Below are 22,638 nucleotides of genomic sequence, written 5' to 3'. Positions count from 1 at the left end.
CTTCCTTGAAGGTTCCCGACATGTTCTTAAAGTTCTTAAAATTGTCTCAAAGGTTTCGGAACTTCCGTAAAGTTCTTGATTTTTTCCTGATGTGCAATTTGTGATGATGTGATTCCAATTTCACGTAACTTCTCTAAACTGCCGCTATTCGCATAACAGTCCCATGTCTTGTGGATTTCCTATCTACACAGGACTGTTATGCGAATTGCGGCTGTTAAGTTCTTTAAATATCTAGATGAAGTTATTTTGACTTCTTTCTTCTGTGTTCTTGGGACATCTGTGTAGTTTCTAACGTTATAAGAATGGCCTTAAAGTTTTTAAAACTTTCCTGAAGTGTTCGGAATTTCCTTACACTTTCCGCATTTTTTTTTTTTTTACGGTCTTGGAACTGCCCCAAAGTTCTCTGATTTCTCTTTAATATCTTGAAACATGTTCCTTGAACAATTTAGAGCACATATCTAATCTGTATGAGAGCAGAATTTTCCAAAACTCATCTTATGCATTTTGGTGCTCAGCTTTGATCGTAGATCAAAATCCTGCGCCCAATTATTTTTATTTGAAAAAATCGGTTTAGAGTAACCATGAGTGACCACCATAATAGATCTGATTTAACTAAAATTTAAAAATCGCGGTGAACTTCCTTTGTAACGGCAAATGGATAAACTACCTGACGTTATCAAGAACTCAATTCGTCACACCGTTCCGCCTTCATCACCACTGCAATACCCCTCTATGATACTCCCCGCAAATCACCTGCCATCGTTCCCCCGTTTCTTCGATTCGACCTATTTATGCTTAAAGCTTCTCTCTTTCCTTCTCTCTCACTAATGACCGTTAACTCGAGCTTCCTTTGTATTCATCACATTTCACATTTGGCAGTTGCCTGGAATTCTCCTCCAACTTCTTCCTTCAACTGCTCATAAAAATTCAAATAACTAACATTCCGCGGTTGGTTCCCTATAGTTTAGCGCTTTGTTGATAGGAAAATTCTCCATTTTGACGCCCCCTACTTGTGCTCAACGACTGCGTTTGTTGATTTGCTTAGTTTACAATCTCCACTTCCATGTCCCTTTATTTTCTGTTGGTTTGTTCTGTTATTCTTACACATGTTCTAAAACACTAAATCTAGAATGTCTGTGAGTTTGAGTCTCATGGTTATTACTTTCGTATGTTTCTTCCTTCCTCGCTTCGATTTGTGTTAAATTTTTTGTTTGTTTTGTTTTGTTTTGCCTACTAGTCTATCTTTCTTATGCAATCTAAATGATTCTAAAACGCAACTACCACTCATTATGACGGATACATTTTTTTCTTGTTTTATGAATTTTCCTTATTACACTATACAATTCGATTTCCTACCTGGCGTCGCGTCGTAATCGGATTTTTTTGCGTAGGAATTTTTGTTTGTGTTTTTTTTTTTAATTTTCTCCTCTGAATGTCAATCGACTCTAGTTTTATGCGTTTTTTTTTTTGTTTTTTATGTTTTTTTTCTGGAAGGTATTCTGAACTAACCGGATGTCAAACTCTGGTGCAATATTGTGAATTCACTCCTAAACTCGGCAGCGGAAGGATTTTTTTTATGGCTTGAATGTGCTTGTTACTTGCTAGTCGCCATCCGGTGCTAGGGAACAACTGCTGGCTTGCTACGATGGAGCCTACTGCACTCGAGTACTCTAGTACTGCATTGATGCTGCTATTACCGCTTCGGCTACTACAATAAATCCTCGCTTCTGTCGCCGCTGCTTCGGGTTGGCAGTGACTTACGGATCCGGTTAGTTCGCGGTAGGTCACTCCAGAACGTAGAAGATCCAGTAGCCAGCGTTGAACGCCGCGAAGCTGACAGGGAAGATCACCCGCGAGTACTTGTCGATCACGTTGACGTCCTTGATCTTCGGAATGGACGCCTTGATGACCGAGGCACCTCGCTTGATTGCGTGCAGCATCTTCGGGCGGTTGTGACCTGCGAAAAAAGATCAGTTAGCAAATCGATTTGCAATAGTTGGTTGGAAATTCAACAAACCTCGGTTACCTCGATACCTTAACCCGCTGGACCGGGTACTGGACCCGTAGGGGCGAGAAATTCGAAAGCTAGGAGGAAATTTGGCAAGATCTACGGCGTCAGCCCCGGTCGACGAAGTCGTGTTCGCGTAGTGACGGTTCCTGAGCGATGCGATCGGACTCATCCGGACGTCCTGCAGCTCGATGATGTCCTCGGACGAACAGCCCCCGCTGTTCTCCTGCTTTTCTGTGGAAGATATATATAGTTTGTAAATTATGGTGCTTTTGATGAAGCGATTGGTTCAGTTAATCACCCCCATCTTGGATTTCGTAATAGCGTCAGATATAAATTTCCGATCCCTGCAAGTTACTTCGATTCCAACAAACCCGTGTTGAGTATTTGACGGAATTTATAAAGAGCTTTGAGTGGGTTGGTTTATTTTCTTTAAATTCCGTTATAATTGCTTATCTTTTGACAGATACGCGTATTTCGTCTACTACTTGCAGACTTCATCAGTGCCAAGTACTCGACACCACCACCACCACACTGAGTACTTGGCACTGATGAAGTCTGCCAGTAGTAGACGAAATACGCGTATCTGTCAGAAGATAAGCAATTATAACAGAATTTAAAGGAAATAAACCAACCCACTCAAAGCTCTTTATAAAGGGATTCCGTTAAGAGGTTCGACAAACTTAAAAAAATGTAGGTTCTAGTGTGGGCTCAAGAGAAAGACGCAGTTAGTACCGCATTAGTACCCTTGATTCAAATAATGCTGCAACTCACACAAAACAAACTAAAGAAGTCTATTCATCATCCTTTATAGTCGGTCTCCAACAACGCTACCCACCGGTTCCAACTCTTTCTTGCCGCTGATAGACCGATGCTTTTCACATCACGAAAAGGTAGGTTTCTTGTCTACCTTTGAGGGCATTATAAACACAAATCACCGAAATTTCGCACACCCGCCACTTCCCGCGTCATCCTCAATACGATTTATCCTTACAATTTCAAACCAAAACATTCAAGGTGTCAGAAATACCGCGTTGCCGGGATGGATATTTTTCAAACAATCGCAGCTTTGCTCTATTGGCGTTGACGGCAACTCTGTAGCTCTTTACTCCTATGGAAATTCACGTAAGCAAACGTCAGACTGTGCGTGAAACATGGCGGCTTTTGTACTATCTCTTTACTCCACCGAACACTCCCGCAAGATGCTGTCAATTTTTGCTAGAAGAGACGATTTTTCAACGGTGCCGTCAACGCCAATGACTGATCGCAGTTGGCCGCGGTGTTTTTCTTTTGCTGCGTATTTTTCGTCAGCGAATTAAATATTTATTGCTTTAAGTTTGTTAATTTGTGTGCTGAAATTTAGTTTCAAGTGTTCATAAAGTTATCATTTAGTGATATATCGTATTTGACTGTGTTTGCCTTGAGTGACTTGGTTGACCTTAAATCTAACCCCCAAAATCCACGACGCAGCTTCAGTTTTATTGTTCGGTGTCGAAAATTGCCTCCCGGGAGCCCGGTTCTCCGAGTTCGGATATCACATTTTCGACGTGTAATTTTGTTCTATTGAGAGATTCGTCACCGTGTGCGAGTTTGAACCCGGTTCGGTTGGTGAATTAGCCCGAGAACGTGCTGATAATGTGCCCGTCGCGAGTTTTGGTGGTGATTCGGTGGCCGATGTTGCCGTGAATCAGCAATCGGTGTCGGAGATTGTGAGCAATGTGAAAAATGCCCCGCTGGATACGCCCAAGACTGGACGGGTGGTAGCTGGTGGCCGCGAAAGGTTCCTGGGAAAAGCACTAGACGCGAACCTCCTCCCAGATGACCATGGCAATGCAAGACAATTTGTGTTCGATGAAGGAAGTATTACGACAAAGGTGAATCATGAAATGAGATGCAAAGCGTAGAGAAAAACAAAACTACGGAACCCATGGATAGGATCAAATTAACATGGTGACATCAGTTCAAATACTTTTTTATAATTTAAAAACATAAACTAAACACGTGCCAGGATTCAAAAGAACATTTTGAAACTGGAAGTTTGTGTGTAATACTAATATCAAATTGACAGAGGTAATACATAAATGCGGGGCTTATTGTAAGTGAAAGTAACCTCGGAATGGGCGTGACTCTCCAGACATTCTGAAATGGGTTGTTGGATCTGCAATAGAGCTATCACCTTCTAACTCCCGGACTAAAGATGTCTACAATGACTATAAATGCGACATTGTAGAGAGAGTTCTTCCATAATAACACTGCCGGCCAGTGGGGGTTGGAGGGTATATACACACGCACACACCCACACACACACACACACACACACGCACACACACACGCACACACACACACACACACACACACACACACACACACACACACACACACACACACACACACACACACACACACACACACACACACACACACACACACACACACACACACACACACACACACACACACAAACACACACAATCGCAGCTTGCTCTATGACCGGCACAATCGGCACACCTGCGGTACACTTGAGGTACACTGACAAAAAAGATGATCCAAGATTGGAGTGCGGGGTGACCTACTCGTAGAGGTTCTAGTGACTACACTATGATTGTTTTGATTCGATATGAAAGTTTGACACATAAAATGAGGGGCTCGTAGATTTTCTTATGTTTCGAGGGGTGCATTGATTAGCTTGGGACCAAAGATAGTACCAGAGCTGAACCAAAAAGCTGAGCAGATTTCTTTGGGACCTTCTGGTCTTAGAGTTACCTCTATGGTACAACAGCGCTAGTTAACACAAATGCATTTAATTTCCATCGTTTGCATCTCGGTTTGCATCAACCATTGAGTTGGGATATGAACGTCAAAACAAAGCATGTGCTTTTTAGGTGATACCCATACATACATACATGCATCGAGGCGAAGATAAACAAACACAACAGAAAACGAAAACTCGTCGTTCCGCTCGATTTCGGTGGAGTAGAGAATTCAAGAGAAACTTCCTGCAACCTCCTGCAGCAAAGAAAATCGTACAGAAGCTCCCTCCTTCCACTGCCAAAATCCAAATCGCCCAAAACCTGCTCCACCGGGAACGCGAGACATCTCCGTTGAAATTCCCTAGAACCTCCGTTGGCAGCATCGAAAATCACCACCGTGAATGCGAGAAAACTCTGTCCAAGCTGCAACTTCCACTGGCAGAATCGGAAACCTCCAAAATCGTGTACATGTTCACGGCGGAGAGGATTCCGGGAGATTTCTGATGCTGCCAACGTAGGATCCAGTAGGTTTCGACAGTTAATCGAGGCTGATGCTGCCAGTCAGTGGTTTCATGAGAATTTCGACGGTGGAGAAGGTTCCACCGACAAACCGACATGACACTTAATTCTGAATTAAGCCCGAAAATCGTAAACGGTCGATTTAGGCTCTGAACCATATTTGGTGGATTATTTTAACTTTTGGTTAAAATTTGACAGATGGAAAATTATCGATTAATCCTGTTATCCGAGCTTGGTTACTTCTGACAGACAAGAAGTTAAATTTTGACAACCTTGGCTAAGTTCTTCTCGAAAACCGGTCGATCACGCACAGGGATTTTCGAACATAGAAAATAACTTTCGAAATGTCACTTTTAATCACAAGTGAAATTTAACTCGGCAAATGATTCACAGCCTTAAATGTGCAGTGATCCGAACTGTCAAAACCATAGGATTTTTTAATCTAGATAAAAATAATTTGTACAGAATAGATCAGACACGAACCAATTCATAACTTTTACATGCGGATTCATGGCTTAGCTAAATTTTTCCCGCGAACACGGATCCAGGTGTCAGTAGGGTGCTTTGATCATAAATTTTATTTTTTCATTCATGTGGGTTTGTCGTAGGAGGTTCTACGCAGTTCCGGTACTGTCAAATAATGTAAATATTTACATCGATTGTATCGAAGAATGTACCCCGAAAATTCTGGTACTCTGGTTCTGTCAAATCGTATAATGGTGGAGCAAATTTACAATTGGTCTTAGGGTAATTGATTCTGGTTGGACCTATCCAAAAACTGATGATGGTTGGACCTATTTTTTCAATCGCTAGTTTAGTCAATCTTCGCTAATTTTTTTTTTTTTTAATATCACTTTACTATTATAAAAAACTTTTTTTCTTCAATTTGCATGGGTGTTTTATTGAAAAAAAACTTCAAAACAATTGAGTTTCAATGTGTTTTCAAAACAGTTCACTTTCCACGCATTAGCTCGTCATCATGCCTTACTTTCAAACAGGAGTATTTTTTACATTTATTTTTATTTTCATGAAGTAAAATACTGCTTTAAGGTGTAAACAACACGTTAGTACGCCATTTATCCATTGGTTTCACTAAAATGTTTGAATAATTGACGAAATTCGAATAGATAAATATCATCATGGATGAACGCATGATGATGGTTGGACCTATGTGTTTCCTAAGACGTCCGCTAGGTGCGCTTCGGTTGGTCTACATCCTTCATGCGAAGCTGATGTGAAATCCGATTTCGTTTTGGCCGAGTGATCAGTTTCTTCGATTGAAAAAATGACTAAAGAAAAGAGTTATACGGTCGAAAATCTTCAAGAGGGTGTTCTTTTAGTAAGAAATAAATCACTTACCGCGTATCAGGCTCAGAAAAGGTACAATATTCCGAAAACGACACTTCACGCAAAAATTAAGGGAAACCATGGCAAGAAATATGGAAGGGAAATATTGTTGAGTGTTGATTAGGAGAACCAGCTAGGGAATTGGGTTTGTTTGTGCGCTGCTTCAGGCAGTCCCAAGACGTCCAAAAAGATCTTCGAAGCTGCTAAAGACCTTGCGTCACTAGTTGGGCGTAAATTTAAAGGAGGAATTCCTTCGTCAGGTTGGCTGAAAAGGTAACCACCGATTTCCGAACTACCACGGAAGCGCCGAAAGAATCTGTTAATATGAATTTTCATTAAGCACTTCTCATACACCTTCTGTTTGTGAATTAACTTGAAATAAAATGTTAACAAACTAAAAATTGGCAGGAAGTGGGCAATGTGGTCCAAGGCACTCAATTTTGTTATTGATCTTGTTATCGAATTTGGAAGTAATGTGAAGTGTCGCATGATAGGTTTTATTCCTTCCATGTCAAAATTAGGTCCATGTTCCATATACCCTGGAATTTGTTCCGGCCATATCTCGGGAACCAGTAGACCGATTCCAAAAATATTCAATAGCTTTCAATGGGACCACAATACCTATAGTTTGACGTTAAAAATTTTCCAAATCGGGTCAATGATTTTCGAGAAAATGAGCCATGATGAATAGCTAATGCGTGGAAAGTGAACTTTTTTAAAAACGTAGTTAAACTCAAATTTCTTGATTTTTTAAAATAGCAAATTCATAAAAAACTGTATAAAAAGGGTTTTTTTTTTTCATGATACCAATAAGCTCTAAGCAAAGTTTTTGAACAAATATGGGCTAAACTAGCATGTGCAAAAAAAAAGGTCCAACCATCATCATTTTTTAGGTCCAACCAAGATCAGTATAGGTCCAACCAACATCATAATTCTTTGCTGAAAAAAACGTTTTATAAAATCATTTGTTGATAATATTTAACTTTTCATGTTATTACTAGAAACAAGAAAGGTAGATCTTTCCCCTAATCATGCATTTTTTATAATTATATGTTGAATTCATAAAAAAAAAATACGACATGAATGTTGACGTCGTGTGAAACCGGCCTAAATAGGTCCAACCATCATCAGTTACCCTATTTTTGATCAACTCTTTTTTAAACGTTTTTGAGTTTTATTTTTGTAAAAACATTGATATTTTTTCTCATAGTTTTCCAATAGACTCAAGTTGACGGGATCGGAAAATGTCTGTCTGTGTATGTGTGTGTGAGAGCGCGTAACACATTTTTCTTAAATGAATTTCTCGGCAACCACTCTACCGAATTGAACGCAACAGCCACCAAAAGAAAGGTACCATGATTCTACAGAATGCTCTAATAAACATGTACCATACACTGACGATATCATAAATGATACGGCCATACCATATATAGTTGGGATGATAACCCGATTTTGTGGTTTGGCGCTTCTTATGGTTATTGTTAATGCGGGTGTTAATTAATAGATTTTCAATCGATCACCTGCTTCCGGAGATATGGACGATAAACACGAAATTTGGGAACTAATTGTTGTTTGTCAGCAGCCACATAACCGAATAAACGAAACAAGCAGCAAATAAAAGGAATTTCGGTCACATTGAATGCTGTTGATCAAATTTAGAATCGGTCAACCATTTTCGGAGATATGGGCAGGAAAAGTTCAGGTAAACATGGATTTTTGGAGCTAAGTCGTATTTATCGATAATAACTAATGCGAATTGACGCAACAACTACCAAATGAAAAGTATCATGATCTCATAGCCTCGTCCATAGAACATTATTGAACAAATTCAGAATCAGAATCGGGGCTGGAAATGTGGCAGGAACATGTTTCGGGGAATGTGAGCCATGATACTGAATTTGACCGGTAAGGAATAAAACCTATCAGCTTGAGCTTGAGCTTGAGCTTGATTGACCGCCCACGGTTGCTACTCTGTTACTGCCAGATCAGCTGTAATTACACAGAGAACCAATAGACGATGCTTGGGACTAGCAATCATCCTCAATGTGTAAAAACTGGTGATCTTAAATTAGGCAATACCAGCGCCGGCCGCGCCCGAACACAGGTCAAGAAAGGAATGGGAAGGATTGTGTTGACATGACACTCGCTTTGATGGAAGCCGAGAACACCTCTGCACTTCCACGAGGAATCACTGGGATGTTGGATAAGAGGGTTGGGTTTGCAGCAGGGTTCGTTTTGGTAAACGATAAGCTGAATTGATGTCCTAACGATCATATAATGCGAAGGAGCTTGGGACTAAACCCACGGTCTTCTGCTCAGTAAGCAAAAACGTTTGTCACTAGGCAGACGAGCACCTTTTTAATCACCGAGTTGCTGTTATTACCATGTAGTCATATTAACAAATAAAACGATTGACGAACCTTGAATGTGGATGGGCCTGATAAATCTCTTTGATATGTAAGGACCTGGGACCACGTTTTTCTGCTCAGTAAGCAGGCCACTGTAACCGACGATCTTTCAAATCCGAAAACTAAAAACTACGAAAAAGAACTTAGGCCTTCATTAAGTTCCACTTTCACGCGACGTTCAATGACAGGGTCCTATCCAGGATTACATCTGAAAAATCAAAATCTGGCCAACGCCCACCTAAACCTGTTCTAATCCACCTGAAATGACTAACGAATGGAAGACTTTGACTACCCAGCCATGCAATAGTCTCATTCCGTGCCTTATGGCAACTTGATGATTCTATTGCGCTCATCTTTTGGCACCACCCAGGGGAGACTTGGTCCTGTACCCAATGCTTAGCTTATCTCCATTCCACTCAGCTACTCGCAATTTCTTGTGATATAGTGGGCGGAATATTATTATACGAGACAATTCAATGCAGACGTCTTTCCAAATTTGGCAGATCGACAGGTAATCGGTGAGTTACCACGATAGTTGCTATTCAACAACTCGACAACGTCCCATCGTCAACGCCTGCTATGAGAATTTCCCATTGCAGACGCCAACGAAATGACGTCATCGAGCTATCGATCGACTACCCTGGTTACCGCCTGGTACCTTATAGCACGATGCTAGGAGGCGAACCGGAAGAATCGATGAGCTACCTCTCCCCCAGGTAAGGAATAAAACCTATCATGTGACAAAATAAATTACTTCAAATGTGATAACCAAATCAACTGTGGCCATTTCGAGTGCCACGGATCACATTGGTCAGTTCCGGGCATGTCCCAGATGCCCCCGGGGAATTAATCAGACCACTGATTAAATTCCAAGATATAAGGAAAATAATGCAACATAAGTGATACGTCTCAGTCTAAATTTATTCTTGGCTTGCTTTCGACGTCCACATGAAGTGAAACAAAAACATGTTTTCTGATGTGAAAAAAGTTGTGCCTCCAACGATGGCTGACCCCATTGTTTACGTACGGTGGAAACATTTACAATTTGTAAGAAGGTACGTAAAACTAAAGTTTTCTGTTTAGATACTCGGGGGGTGATTTGAACGAACCCATGTGAACTAAAGTCCTCTAACGCTCTGAACCATTTGGTGGATTATTTTAACTTTGGGTTAAAATTTGACAGATGGAATGTTATCGATTAACCCTGCTATCCGAGCGTGGTTACTTCTGACAGGCAAGAAGTTAAATTTTGACAACCTCTTCTCGAAAACCGGTCGATCGACAGCACAGGGATTTTCGAACATAGCAAATAACTTTCATAATGTCACTTTTAACCACGAGTTAAATTGAACTCGGCAAATGGTTCACAGCCTAAGTAAAAGTTTGGCCGTCTGTCATAAGGTTCCAATCGAAGCAAAATGCACTGCTTTGCTCGATTGGAACAATTTTTTTTGGTTTTGACAGTCTTCCATACTTTTACTGGATAGCATAATTGTGTACTGGACTGTGGAGTATACGTTTATGTGCAATCGTTGGAAAAATAATGCATGTTATTTCGTCATTGTGTGTAATTTATAGTCTAATTTTTCACAATACTGAATAAAATTTTATTCAATTGTGAATTGATTTCGATAGCCTTGTTGATATTGAGCTGTCAACTGCTAAGTGCTCAATTTACAGTGTACTACACTGTACAAAACCACCGTTCTTAGTTCGAATGAAACCTAAGACCATTCAAATCGAAACATCGAAATCGCCTTTTCGAATGATAGCTGCAACCGGATGACGGTTGTTTTGAAATCAGATGATTTTCCTCTCGAATACAGGATGAACATAGTTATGAAAAGGGATAGGGCCTTCAGTTGGAATGCGTAATGCTCTCTGCAGAATGATAGTCATCTTAAATTGAAATTAATTTGGTATTGGCTCAGCCCCTTAACGCAAATCATTCAAAACGATGTTGTAAATAATTCGATCGAACGTCATTTGTTGCTCTGAGCAGACAAAGGAGGTGGAAGCATAGCCATCGCTATAAGAGGTGGTACGAGCATTTGTAAAACGTGGAAACTGTATATTGTCTATTTCGTGGTGGAGGAAGTTTCGTCTACCAACCATAAAGGAATTTTTGTATCCATTATGAAAGGCTGTTCATGGCTTTTAATATGGAAAATTAAACTATCTAATTAATAATCTAATCCAAAGCATTTGCAAGTCATCTTATCCTAACATTGTTGTCCTCTGAGCCCTGTATGTTTTACAGTCAATTTTCAAATAAATATCACCCTTTATTTGGAGGACAGTCACATGTATGCTCGTCAGTTGATGACGAATTCAACCATAAGGAAATCATCCGAAATTTGACAGCATATTGTTAAAGGGTTCGAGCAATACAATCCAGCATTTTACGAGCGCTTATGGCCACCACAATCTGACTGAGTTTTTGGTAGGGAACATATGATTTGACGTTTGGGTTGTGTCGTTTGACGTGTAAATCAAATTTGACACGACACAAGCCAAACTTCAAATCTTATGTTCCCTAACAGAAACTCAGCTAGATTGTGGCGGCCATAAGCGATCGTAAAATACTGGATAATCAGTCGAAGTATTGCGGATGTTTTCGTTCAGTGTAGTCACCTTTTCGTGTCACTAGTACACGGCGAATGAGAACGACCCAACTTTGAGTTTAGTTTACTCATAAATCACATAAAGTGCAGGAACTCAGCGATGAGTAAATTTGCCTCATGTTTTTCCTGGTTTTACCAGGTTTTTCGAGGAAAAACTTCCCGAATATGAGAAATGTAAAGATTGGATTCACTCAGTCTATTGGACTCGACTTAAAGATAACTCAATCAACCGGTGGAAACTAACGATTTTTAATTGGCTCACTACTTGACTAGCCTATTGGTCCCAAGCAAATCAATTAACGTACTCCATTCTAGTCGAAATTCTAGTACTACACAATGCTTGTTTTGATTCGCTATGAAAGTTTGACAGTTAAAATTAGGGTTTAGTGTATTTTCCTATGTTTCGAGGGGTGCATCGATTAGCTTGGAACCGAAGATAGTACCAGAGCTGAGCCAAAAAATTGAGCACGTTTCTTCGGGACCTACTAGTCTTAGAGTTACCTCTATGGTACAATTTAATTTGATGAATTTTCGAAAAATTCAAATGCAGTTTTTTTCGACGCATCATTTCAGATTGCAAAAAGCTCGCGTCATTTTGTGTATAATAATAAAAAGAGTAGAATGACGCGAGATTTTTGCAATCTGAAATGATGCGTCGAAAAAAACTGCATTTGAATTTTTCGAAAATGCATCCAAGTTAATTGAACCGTAAAGGCTGTCCCCGAAATTATTGCACAACAAAAAAAAAATATCTTCAAACAAAAGCCAGTTTGAGTTCTGGGCAATTTGGCAGATTGTTGTCTTTGGGCACAACGTTGACATTGTTCATCCGATATCATTCCAATACTGATTTTGCATAGTGGCACGAGTCGTAATCTGACCAAAACACTGTTGAACGACCGTGTTGCTTCAAAAATGGAAGTAGATGTTTTTGGAGGCACTCATTTAGATAAATTTCTTAGTTCTTCTTAGTTCCGGTTGTGTAAAGGTCTCCTTAATAAAGATATAAAAAAATAAAAATTAGTTTCGGTTGTGACGAAAATCCTCGCAAAAAGCTTATTTCGTTTACCGCAACTACAGATTGATAAGGTGATCCAAGAGACGTTTCTCAGTGGAACTGACAGCTAGAAATCTAGAGTGTGTGAGTGATCTCGTGTTAATTGTGCAAAAAAAGCAGAAATTGATATGAGAACAAACTTCCAGTTCTAGTGATCTGTCAAAAGTTCTTGGTAAACAAAAAAGTCAGCTGATCGCAACTTTCTCGTGGACAGCCTTATTGCCAAATCAAAATTGTTTTGGCAAGCTGCATAATTTTTTTCTGCTCAATTTATCTGCCAGATCAAATTTATCTGCCTCATCATATTTTTCACCAAAAAATGTTGAAAGTTTACGATGTGCGAGCAAAATTTTTGCACGGTTGCTGTTTCGGTTCCATTTTTAAATCTACACAACAGAATCTCACCAAATTTACAGGATGTAAACAAGACACGTTAAAGTCTGTTTCAACAACATTTGGCAATTTTTCATGATATGCAGGATGACTTATGGCCAAATGTCAATGGGGCAAAAATTAAGTGGAAACCCTTTAGTAGGTATAATTAAAATTCTATTGTGATTTTGGGGAAAATTCTATGAGAATTATGCTGCTGTAGACGCATAAAGCCCTAAACGCAATGTGGGCGGAAGCGGAACGGAAACGGAAAGTTTGACAGTTGTCACAAATGACATCAAGATGCCTAACCGAAGTCGATTTGGTTCTAACTAGTTTTCAATCCGACAAGTTGGCTTACTCAGATCGGGCTTTTCCGCTTCCGCTGTCATTACGCTTGGGCCTTAAGGTGACCCAAAGTCGTTCGAGATTAAAGGGACACTTATGCGTCGAATTCTAGGTAAATTTTAGGGACGGATCTGTGGAATTCTGAGGAGAATTCAAATTAAATTTCGATGTAAATTCAAAATTATAGGGAATTTTGAGGGTAATTTGAAAGTTTGACGAACACAAGTTTTTTATAAAGCGCAATGAGTGCGAAACATTTAATTGATTTTTTTATTGTGGCTAACAAATTGTGTAACCATGGGGGGTGCATCTCAACTAATTCGCACCGGGTGTTATTATCTCACTCGACAACACTAATTTGCAAGATTTTTTGTTTTGCTTTGTTAGAGAGACTCTTGCAAGATATTTTCTTGAAGCAGTCATTTCAAGATTAAGCATAACACAAGTAACCAACAAGCCCGCTAATTCGCCTTTTTGCAATGTAAGGCTAATATGCGGCTTATATGCTATGCTAGCCGTGTATCAGCCTTATATTGCAAAAAGGCGAATTAGCGGGCTTGTTGGTTACTTGGGAAGCTTTTCGTCGCTTCGAACAACCTTAAAAAAATCCATATCGCAAACACATGCTAAAAAAGATTATAAACTAGTTGCTTTTAGTGACTTCCAGTCTATACTCACTTGAAACCTTCTTCTCCGCTTCCTTGTTCTTTTTACTTTTCTTCTTGGCCCGCGCCCCCCAGTAGGTGTAGTTGACGGCGGCATACTCGAGCAGGGCCGCGAACACAAACACAAAGCACATCACCAGGTAGATGTCGATGGCCTTGACGTAGCTGATCCTGGGCAGCGAACTCCGCACCCCGGTGCTGATGGTGGTCATGGTGAGCACGGTCGTAATCCCGAGTGCCACCCTGGCCGACGTGGCTTCGTGGTTGATCCAGAACGACACCCACGACAGCATCACAATCAGAATGCTGGGCAGGTAGGTCTGGAACACGAAGTAGCCAATGTTGCGCTGCAGTTTGAACGACAACGACAACCGCTGGTACTCGCCGGTCGCCAGTCTTTCCTGTAATTGACCGTCAACGATGGATGAGAGTTTAATTATAATTGCAATAATTCCAATGGGGAAACTGCAATTGCAGGAAACCATTTGGCACCTACCAGGTGGGTTATTGTTTAAAAAGCGAACAAAACAAGGCACTCACTTTTCTATCATTAGTTTCGTAACCTATTATGGTGAACTGTGGCAGTTCTGCTTCCTCCACGCCCCGGATCGGGGTCGACCGCCAGTACATGAGCACGTCCGACACGGTATAGCCGTCTGTTGCCGGTCCATTGTTGCAATGATTGCGAGAATTGAATTTGTAATGAAAAAAAAAAGAAAAGCCCGGGAAAATTAAACTTGAAAACCACATCGTTACGTTATTATCAGCAGTAATCAATCTGTTTTCAAAGGAAGCAACGTGATCCGGTAACGTTCCACCCATTACAGAGCACGTGGTCGTAAAAAGGAAAACCCTAATCCCACTCAAACTGCTTTCATTATGGAGATTTGCGTCACGTTGCGTCCTTTTTCGAATTTCGCAAAACAATCAACTCGTCAACATTGAGAAAATCCCACTCACAGCTCTCAATCTCCACGGTGCAGTTCTGCGAATCCAGCGGGTAGTAGTGCAGATCCATCATGCAGGCGAGCGTCGTCGTGAAGCGCATCCCGTAGGTAACGGACCCGTCGCCGGCCAGTCGCACCAGCTTGTTCCGCTCGGTGACGTCGTGCAGGAAGCTGTTCTTATCGTTGGCGAAGAACGTATCCGGGACCCAGATCTTCTCCGCAAAGTCCCCCGACAGCGTAATCACGTCGTTTGCTCCGTCGTCCTCAATCATCATGTCGCCGTTCTGGTCGTACTGGCGGCTGCCGATGGCCGTCCCTCCACCACCGGTACCCGTTGCTCCGCCCACATCCGGACCCCATATCGAGTAGGCATTGAACGCTAATCGCTCGTCCTTCCAGTACTGATTTAGGTACATTGTTATCGTGTAGTCCTAAAAATAAATCCCCAACCCCGAGTCCCCGGTGGTGAGAATGCTCGTTGGCGTCATCAGATGGGACATGGAGATGAAAGTGTGCGTTTCTGATGTTGTTGTTGTTGTTGTTGTTGGGCAATGATTGGTTGATTGATTGGAAATTTATGATGAAGAGCAAAGCAACTAGTGAGTGAATGGGAATGGATGATTGGAATGAGAGCTTACCATGTTTACTTCTGAAATTGCATCGAAACTAGCTATCGTTAGATCCATTCCTACGTGCAGTGGGTCGCCTGTGGGAATAAGAATGTTGAACTTTTTAGTCAGTAGATATTAGGGAAAAGGGACCTGTGGATATGATAATAACACTAGTTGTATTTAATGACATAACCCGCACTCGGTCGAAGTTGCCCGGACTTTCTGTCAAAATTTCCTCGAGCCACTACATTCCCGATCATATGTTTGGGGTCACCCTTTAAAAAAACATACAAATGTTTTTTGCTCTCGGCCATTTTACGAAAAATTTCCGATCTTTATAGGTCAATTGATAGCTATTCACTGAAATTTAGTTCGTAGGTAAGTGGTTTAATATATTTTATAACTTTTGTATACTAAAATTTCTCCTAAAGTTACAACATTTTCCAAAATTCACAGCGGCACCGCTGGTGTGGTAATCGGCACCGTCGGAATTTCCTAAGGCATAAGGAAGGGAAGTTGTTGGTCCCCGGTCCATGAATTGATGGATCGATAGGTAGGGTCCATCCAGGTGTAGGAGCACATTTAAGGCCGTTTTTGGGTTGATTTGGCGGTTTATCACAATTTTGTTGTTTCTACCTAGTTTTACTTTCTTTGCATTTATAAAACAGTTCGCGTTTGGCTGTCAAGGTTAGCAGTTCCCCTCGTGCCATGCTCTGAGAGTGAGGGCGTCCGGTGCACCATCCAGTTGTGCACGGAAGGATACAAACAGATGGTTCCGGCATTGAAATATTACAAGGCGGTACAGACCATACTGGACCAATCAGAGTACTTCTCCCCCGACATCGAGGCTGTTAAGCCGATCAAGGTGGTCCTGCGAGGACTATACGACATGAACACAGGAAGAGCTGGTGGCTAATTGACTAATGCCGGTCCAAATTCACAAGATGGCCCGCCAAAACAAGGCCGTCAAGTACCGCGACCAGCTATACCTGGTCCACCTTGAGAAGAACCCAACAACTTTGATGGACCTCCAGGGCATCCGCGTCCTATTCAACATTGTGGTGAAGTGGGAGCGGTACAAGCCGGTCAGTCGTGGAGTCACCCAATGCTCGAACTGTCTGCTGTTCGGGCATGGAACGATAAATTGCCATATGGTCAGCCGCTGCATCAAGTGTGGCAAACAACACAAAACCGTGAATCTGGAGCTCAAGCACTTGAGTTCCAAATTCTACAACCATCCGACTTAGCTAAAGTCATCATGCTTCCCGTCGGAATTACCATCGGGTAAGCTGGGATCGGTTCCAACAAGTCGTCGACGAAGCCATCGATTTCGGCGCCCTACTGGAGACGACTGATGACATCGATAGATCTCTGTGCGCCGTCGAGGAGGCGGTTTCCCGAGCCCGCGAACAACACGTGCCAGCTTCCAGACGGGTGAGTAATTCTCTGAACCTTGATCAGAATACTAAAAGCCCAATCAGACTCCGTAACGCCATGCGTAGGCAGTACCAGAGAACTGGACTGCCTACCTTGAAGACCCATTCCAAGCGTCTAACCAAACTTATCAAAGCCAAAATGGTGGAACTCAGAAATGAGAATTTTGTAAAATCCGTTCCCTCCCAGATTGTGCAAAACCCTTTTGGAAACTAAAAAAAACCTCAAAACTAAACCGAGGCCTATTCCACCGCTGGTTCCACTGAATTGTCCCGACGGTTCATTGGTTCACCTGATAACACCTGAAGCGAAGGCTGCCGCGATAGGCCAACATTTCGTCAGCTCCCACAATCTCGGACAAAACATTACCAGCCCTCACGAAGCTGAGGTTGCTGAAAACGCAACCAACCTCCATCAGATTCCCAATATTTTTTCCGAGGAATCCGAGATTACGGCTGACGAACTGTTGGCTTATATCAAAACTTCCAAAAACATGATGGCCCCAGGTTTCGACATCATCCTAAATCTGGAGCTCAAGCACTTGAGTTCCAGATTCTACAACCATCCGAGTTAGCTAAAGTCATCCCCATTCGGAAACCTGGGAAGAATCCTTCCTCTGGTTCAAGTTACCGACCCATCAGCCTTCTCTCAGGGTTATCCAAGCTTTTCGAAAGGGCAGTTTACAGCCGGCTTCTAACATCTGCCGAAGAAAACAATATCTTACTCGAGGAGCAGTTTGGTTTTCGAAAAGGTATATCAACCGTCCACCAACTGACCCGAGTAACAAACATTCTTAGACGGAACAAGGCTGTTTCAAAAACATCTGCTATGATATTATTAGACGTTGAAAAAGCGTTTGACAATGTCTGGCATGATGGCCTGGTGTACAAGCTGCATCGATACGGTCTTCCGATCTTCCTCATGAAGATCATACAAAATTATCTATCGGACAGGACTTTCCAGGTCTCTCTGAATGGCATCACTTCGGATGCCTTTACCATCGGTGCAGGTGTGCCCCAAGGAAGTATCCTTGGGCCCATGCTGTTCAATCTATTCACATCCGATATTCCGGCTCTCCCTGATGGTGGATCGTTGTCTTTGTTCGCAGACGACACATCCATCGTCTACAAGGGTAGGATCATCGGAGCTCTGACTAACAAACTCCAGAGAGGCTTGGATGTCCTGTCTGAGTATTTCAACAGCTGGAAGACCCGTATCAACGTGGCGAAGACCCAGGTCATAATTTTTCCACACTCAAAATCTCCCAGACCTGTTCCGTCTGAGAATAACAAAATCTGCCTAAACGGCACAGTGGTGAAGTGGTCCAAAGAGGTAGTCTATCTCGGACTAACACTCGACAGCAGACAGGGAGCATGTTGACAAAACAAAAACAAAATGCAACATCTTGATAAGGTCGTTGTACCCGCTAATCAATAGGAGATCAAGCCTATCCCTGAAAAACAAGCTTGCTGTCTACAAGCGTGCGTGCTCGCGTTCCGCCTCCCGGATTAAAAGTGCTTGTAGAATGTTGTCGTCGTCGTGTTTTTGCGAGGTTGTGTGTCATAAATGCAATCGAAGTGTGCTGTGGCCGCTATTAGACGCGTTTGCTTTCGGTCGCTGGAGTTGTCGGCGTTCCCGAGCAAAGTCGGTTAACAAAATGAAAGCAAATTGATATTAAAGTTTGCAGTTCCTATCATAATGAAAACTCATTTTGATTTCAACTGTCGCGACATAAGTCTGATATCATATTGTGCTTCCATTATGCAGTCAAAACTTTTTAAATGAAAGCAACTTAACTTGAAGTTTTGCTGTTAACGTCTTGTTTAAAATTTAATTTAAGTTCATCTGTCGTTGAACTAATGATTATTGTTTATTTGTTTTGTTTAACACATTTTAGGTCATTCATGACTTGCCCGTGGTGAGATTTGAGCTCAACTCTTTCAGCGTGAGAAGCATGGATACTAACCATTTACGCCACGCCCGTATTCAGTTAAACATTATGAATGCAAAATCAGTAATCAAACTGATTTCATTGAAAGCAAGATTAGTTTTCCGTTTGATTCAACAGTGTAAAATTTTGCTCTCATTTTTGCTGTGTTAACCGTTAAGTCAACCAAAATGAGATCAACTGGAGTATTCAAAATAAGTTACATCATAACAGCAAATTTTGATTTCAATTTGATCTCCAGCTTTGCTCGGGTTGGTCGCTAGTTGATTCGGCCGGTGAGGAGCTGGTGCTGCATCCTACAGACAGTGTAGTAGCGAACTGAAGCCGTTGTGTCGCAAATTTATGGTTGATGGAAAGTGAACGTAGTCCTTTTTACCTCTAGTCTGATCCCTCCAGTTGATTGGTATCGACAATGATTCGACGGCCGTAGCTCAAATCTCACCCTAGGAAGGCTCTACAAAGACATACAATGCCAAAAGATGAACTGATTTTTGAAGGTATGGTTGGTTCGTTGTGGGAGATTGTTGTTCAAATCTGTTGCTCTTGTTCTAGGTCTGCTTGGCGCAGAGCGTGTGTTCCAAGTGCAGTAATAGCTTCCTGTACTTTTTCACAAATTGTAAGTTGTGGCTTACCTGCCAGCCTATAGCTGGACCGATTTAACCCGGCGGGGCGGCTACGAGCAGAGTACTTACCCCAAAGACTGATTTTGGGCGTTAACGATAAAAAAAGAGAAAGAAATGTGATAACTAATCTGACCTTCCCTTTTTCCTCGCTGATTCTAGGTGACACTCGCTGGGGCCCTTCGACGATAGCGGTGGCGGTTGCTGTTCGTACTGCTTCACGTCGGCTCCAGACACTGTCTGTGCCGAGCGTCTCCTCTCCTTTAGTATTGGCTGCCTAGCAGCTGTCCTTTGCTTTTAGCGGGGGGGATGAGCAAAGCTCCTCTATCGGAACCACCAGGCGACGATGGTGACGAATCACCGAACCAACTACTCGCCGTAGATGGTCGCGGTAGTCACCGCAGTGCACTACCCAGGCAAACGCTCCTTCGGTTCGGCCTGCTTCGTCCCTCCTTGGCTCTTAACTACGGTGGCGAGACTGGCTCTACTGGCTGAGCCACCGCAGTGAGGACGGTGGGTGTTCGGGGATCCTTGGTGGTTAGCCGGGAAGCGGAAAAATCCTTGAAGTTTAGCTTCCCTTGGCGGCGATCCGACACCCTTCGCTTCTGCTCACGAACCATGGCATTTTTCGGGGAAACGACGTCACTATCGCGCGACGATGCTGGGAATTATCCCTCCAGCGGACACACGCCACAAAAACGGCCCTCCAACTTTCGTTTCCACTTAAACGGACGGGGCAAAAAACGCGTCGATTTCCAACCGTGACTCGTAACTTTCTCGTTCGTACTCGCTGACAATCACCGACAATACCTCAATCACAAAAACGCCATCGTTCTCCTGCAACCGCGCTTGACTGTCCTGCTGCTTATGTTTTTCGCCTTATTTTACAGCGGGAGGAGAAACGGGACCTATATTTATTCTAGACGCGAGACAATTTAAAACTATATTTTTTACGCTACATTCTAATCCTAAAAACATGCCTACACGAATAAATTCTACTAAAAAAAATATTTACAAATAAAGCAGTGGTGAGTATGTTGCCGAGCGTGCGACCAAAACAAAAACAAATCATAACAGACAAGGCACACGCTCATGGCAAACACGTTAAAAGGGTGGGTTATTAATTTTATATATGTTGTTTCATCTTCGATAAAAAATAAAAATCGTATAGACTACTTTACCTAATATTCTTAATCTTATTTTTAAAAGTACTTTTGCTAATCACCAAATCGAAATCCTCGTTAGTATCGTTAAAAGCTCGCAGACAAGCGTCGAATGGATTGTTGAAACCGTAACCAGTCCGGTGAGCCGGCACAGCGACAAGTTGTGAGCTCCTCAACTGTCGGGGTGGAACGAATAGAGGGACATCCTGTAGTAGTTGAGGACAATCAATGTTGCCACGCAGTAAGTCGAAAATAACTAGTTGCTGAATGTTTGTGCGCCTAGCACGTAAGGTTTCCTAATCAATCAGATTTAGCGGGTCTTTCCATGGAAGGTTGCGCAGATTGAGGTAACACGCTCTAATGGCACAGATCCAATTGTGTATTGGTGGTTGACGGTGGTCTTCCAACGGGAAAACGATATCACCTTGCATTTTCCTATGATGACACTCATACCATTTTCTTGGCACCATAGGAGTAGCCCATTTATGTCATTTTGCAGGGCGAGGCAGTCGAGTACGGTCGCGATGACTCTGAACATCTTCAGGTCGTCGGCGAACATTTGCTTAAATGAAGAAGGCCAGATCGTTGATGAAAAGGACAAACAGCATTGGACCGAGCACACTTCCTTGCGGTACTCCCGAAGTAATTGCAAAGGCCTTGAGCGTGCAGAATTGATCGAAACGAAGGAATGGCGGTCGGTCAAGTAAGAGAGAATCCAATCAACTAACCAAGTAGGGAATCCAATAGCTCTTAATTTTTCGGTAGCGTACACTTGTGGCACTGTGTCAAATGCTTTTGAAAAGTCGATGTAAATGGAGTCCACCTGTCGCCGGGCTTCAACCTCTCGAAACAAGGTTGCTGGAACTCCGATATTATAGGATGAACCACATTGTACAGAGCATTGTGCACTAAGGTTTCAAAGACCTTGCTAATGAAACAGAGAATTGATATTCCACGGTAGTTTTCAGCTCGGTTTCGATTACCCGCTTTATGGATTGGCAGAATTGAAGCTGTCTTCCAAACATTGGGAAATGATCTTTCGCTCAGCGAACGGTTGAATATGCAGGAGATCGGAGAAGCGAGTGAGCGTGCGCAATATTTGAGCAGAGATAAGGGAATACCATCTACCCCAGGGCCTTTAGAAACATCGAGGTCATTCAAGTCTTTCATAACGTCGTCCGGTGAGAAGCGCAACGTTCGGATATTCAGGTTGTACTCGTGGATGCGATCGAAACTTGAAGGATTTAGAGGTGGTGAATTTGTGTTGTAAACTGATTGGAAGAAGCTCGCAAACAAGTTAGCAACATCGACAGGGGAGCATAATTGTCAACCTAGACGAGGGTTACAAAATATATGTGATTTTTTCACAGATATCTGTAAAAAAATACAGGAAAACTTTAAAACTGTTTACCGAACGTTAAGCTGTTGAAATTTCGGTAAAAATTTACAGAAATCTGTGAAATAATCTTAGTGTGTGTTCATCAACTTTCTCATCTGGTTGAATCTGGATCACCAGACCGGGAGCACCTAGACAGCATTCCGGATTTTATGACCAAGAAGAACAATCTAGTTGAAAACAAGGACGTCATCGTTGTATTAAAGCAAGTAAAGAAGAAAGCCCCAAAGGAGAAACATCAGCTGAACAACAAGCAGGAAAGCCATCCATTTGTAGGTGATAACTACAATATTCACCTAAATATGGTCTCCAAGGATAACCTGTTGTGGCCGGTTAAAATGGAAGAAATGGAGGACGTCCTCCTCTAACAGCCCGGGTTTAGTTTCCAACGAAGGCGCACAGCATGAAGTTTTTTCACACT

The 22,638-nt window shown here is 42.1% G+C and overlaps 1 protein-coding gene across 1 annotated transcript in view; it reads right to left on the bottom strand.

Annotated features, from left to right (window-relative positions):
• Positions 1-355: 355 nt before the first annotated feature.
• Lcch3 (Ligand-gated chloride channel homolog 3) overlaps positions 356-22,638 on the bottom strand; it is a 128,939-nt gene continuing 106,656 nt past the window's right edge. The window contains exons 4-9 of the mRNA XM_065219313.1: positions 15,684-15,751; positions 15,059-15,476; positions 14,639-14,754; positions 14,112-14,499; positions 2,018-2,242; positions 356-1,957 (exon numbers count right to left, since the gene is read on the bottom strand). Coding sequence (XP_065075385.1) covers positions 1,785-1,957; positions 2,018-2,242; positions 14,112-14,499; positions 14,639-14,754; positions 15,059-15,476; positions 15,684-15,751 — 1,388 coding nt within the window. The 3' untranslated portion in view covers positions 356-1,784. The remainder of the gene's footprint in view (positions 1,958-2,017; positions 2,243-14,111; positions 14,500-14,638; positions 14,755-15,058; positions 15,477-15,683; positions 15,752-22,638) is intronic.

The sequence above is a fragment of the Ochlerotatus camptorhynchus genome, unplaced genomic scaffold, assembly GCF_037179485.1.
Source record: "Ochlerotatus camptorhynchus isolate MF236.1 unplaced genomic scaffold, CSIRO-AGI_Acam_v1.1 ptg000102l, whole genome shotgun sequence".
In the NCBI taxonomy this organism is placed as follows: Eukaryota; Metazoa; Arthropoda; class Insecta; order Diptera; family Culicidae; genus Ochlerotatus; species Ochlerotatus camptorhynchus.
Note: the sequence above shows the minus strand (reverse complement) of the source record. Positions and strands in the feature narration are given on the sequence as shown.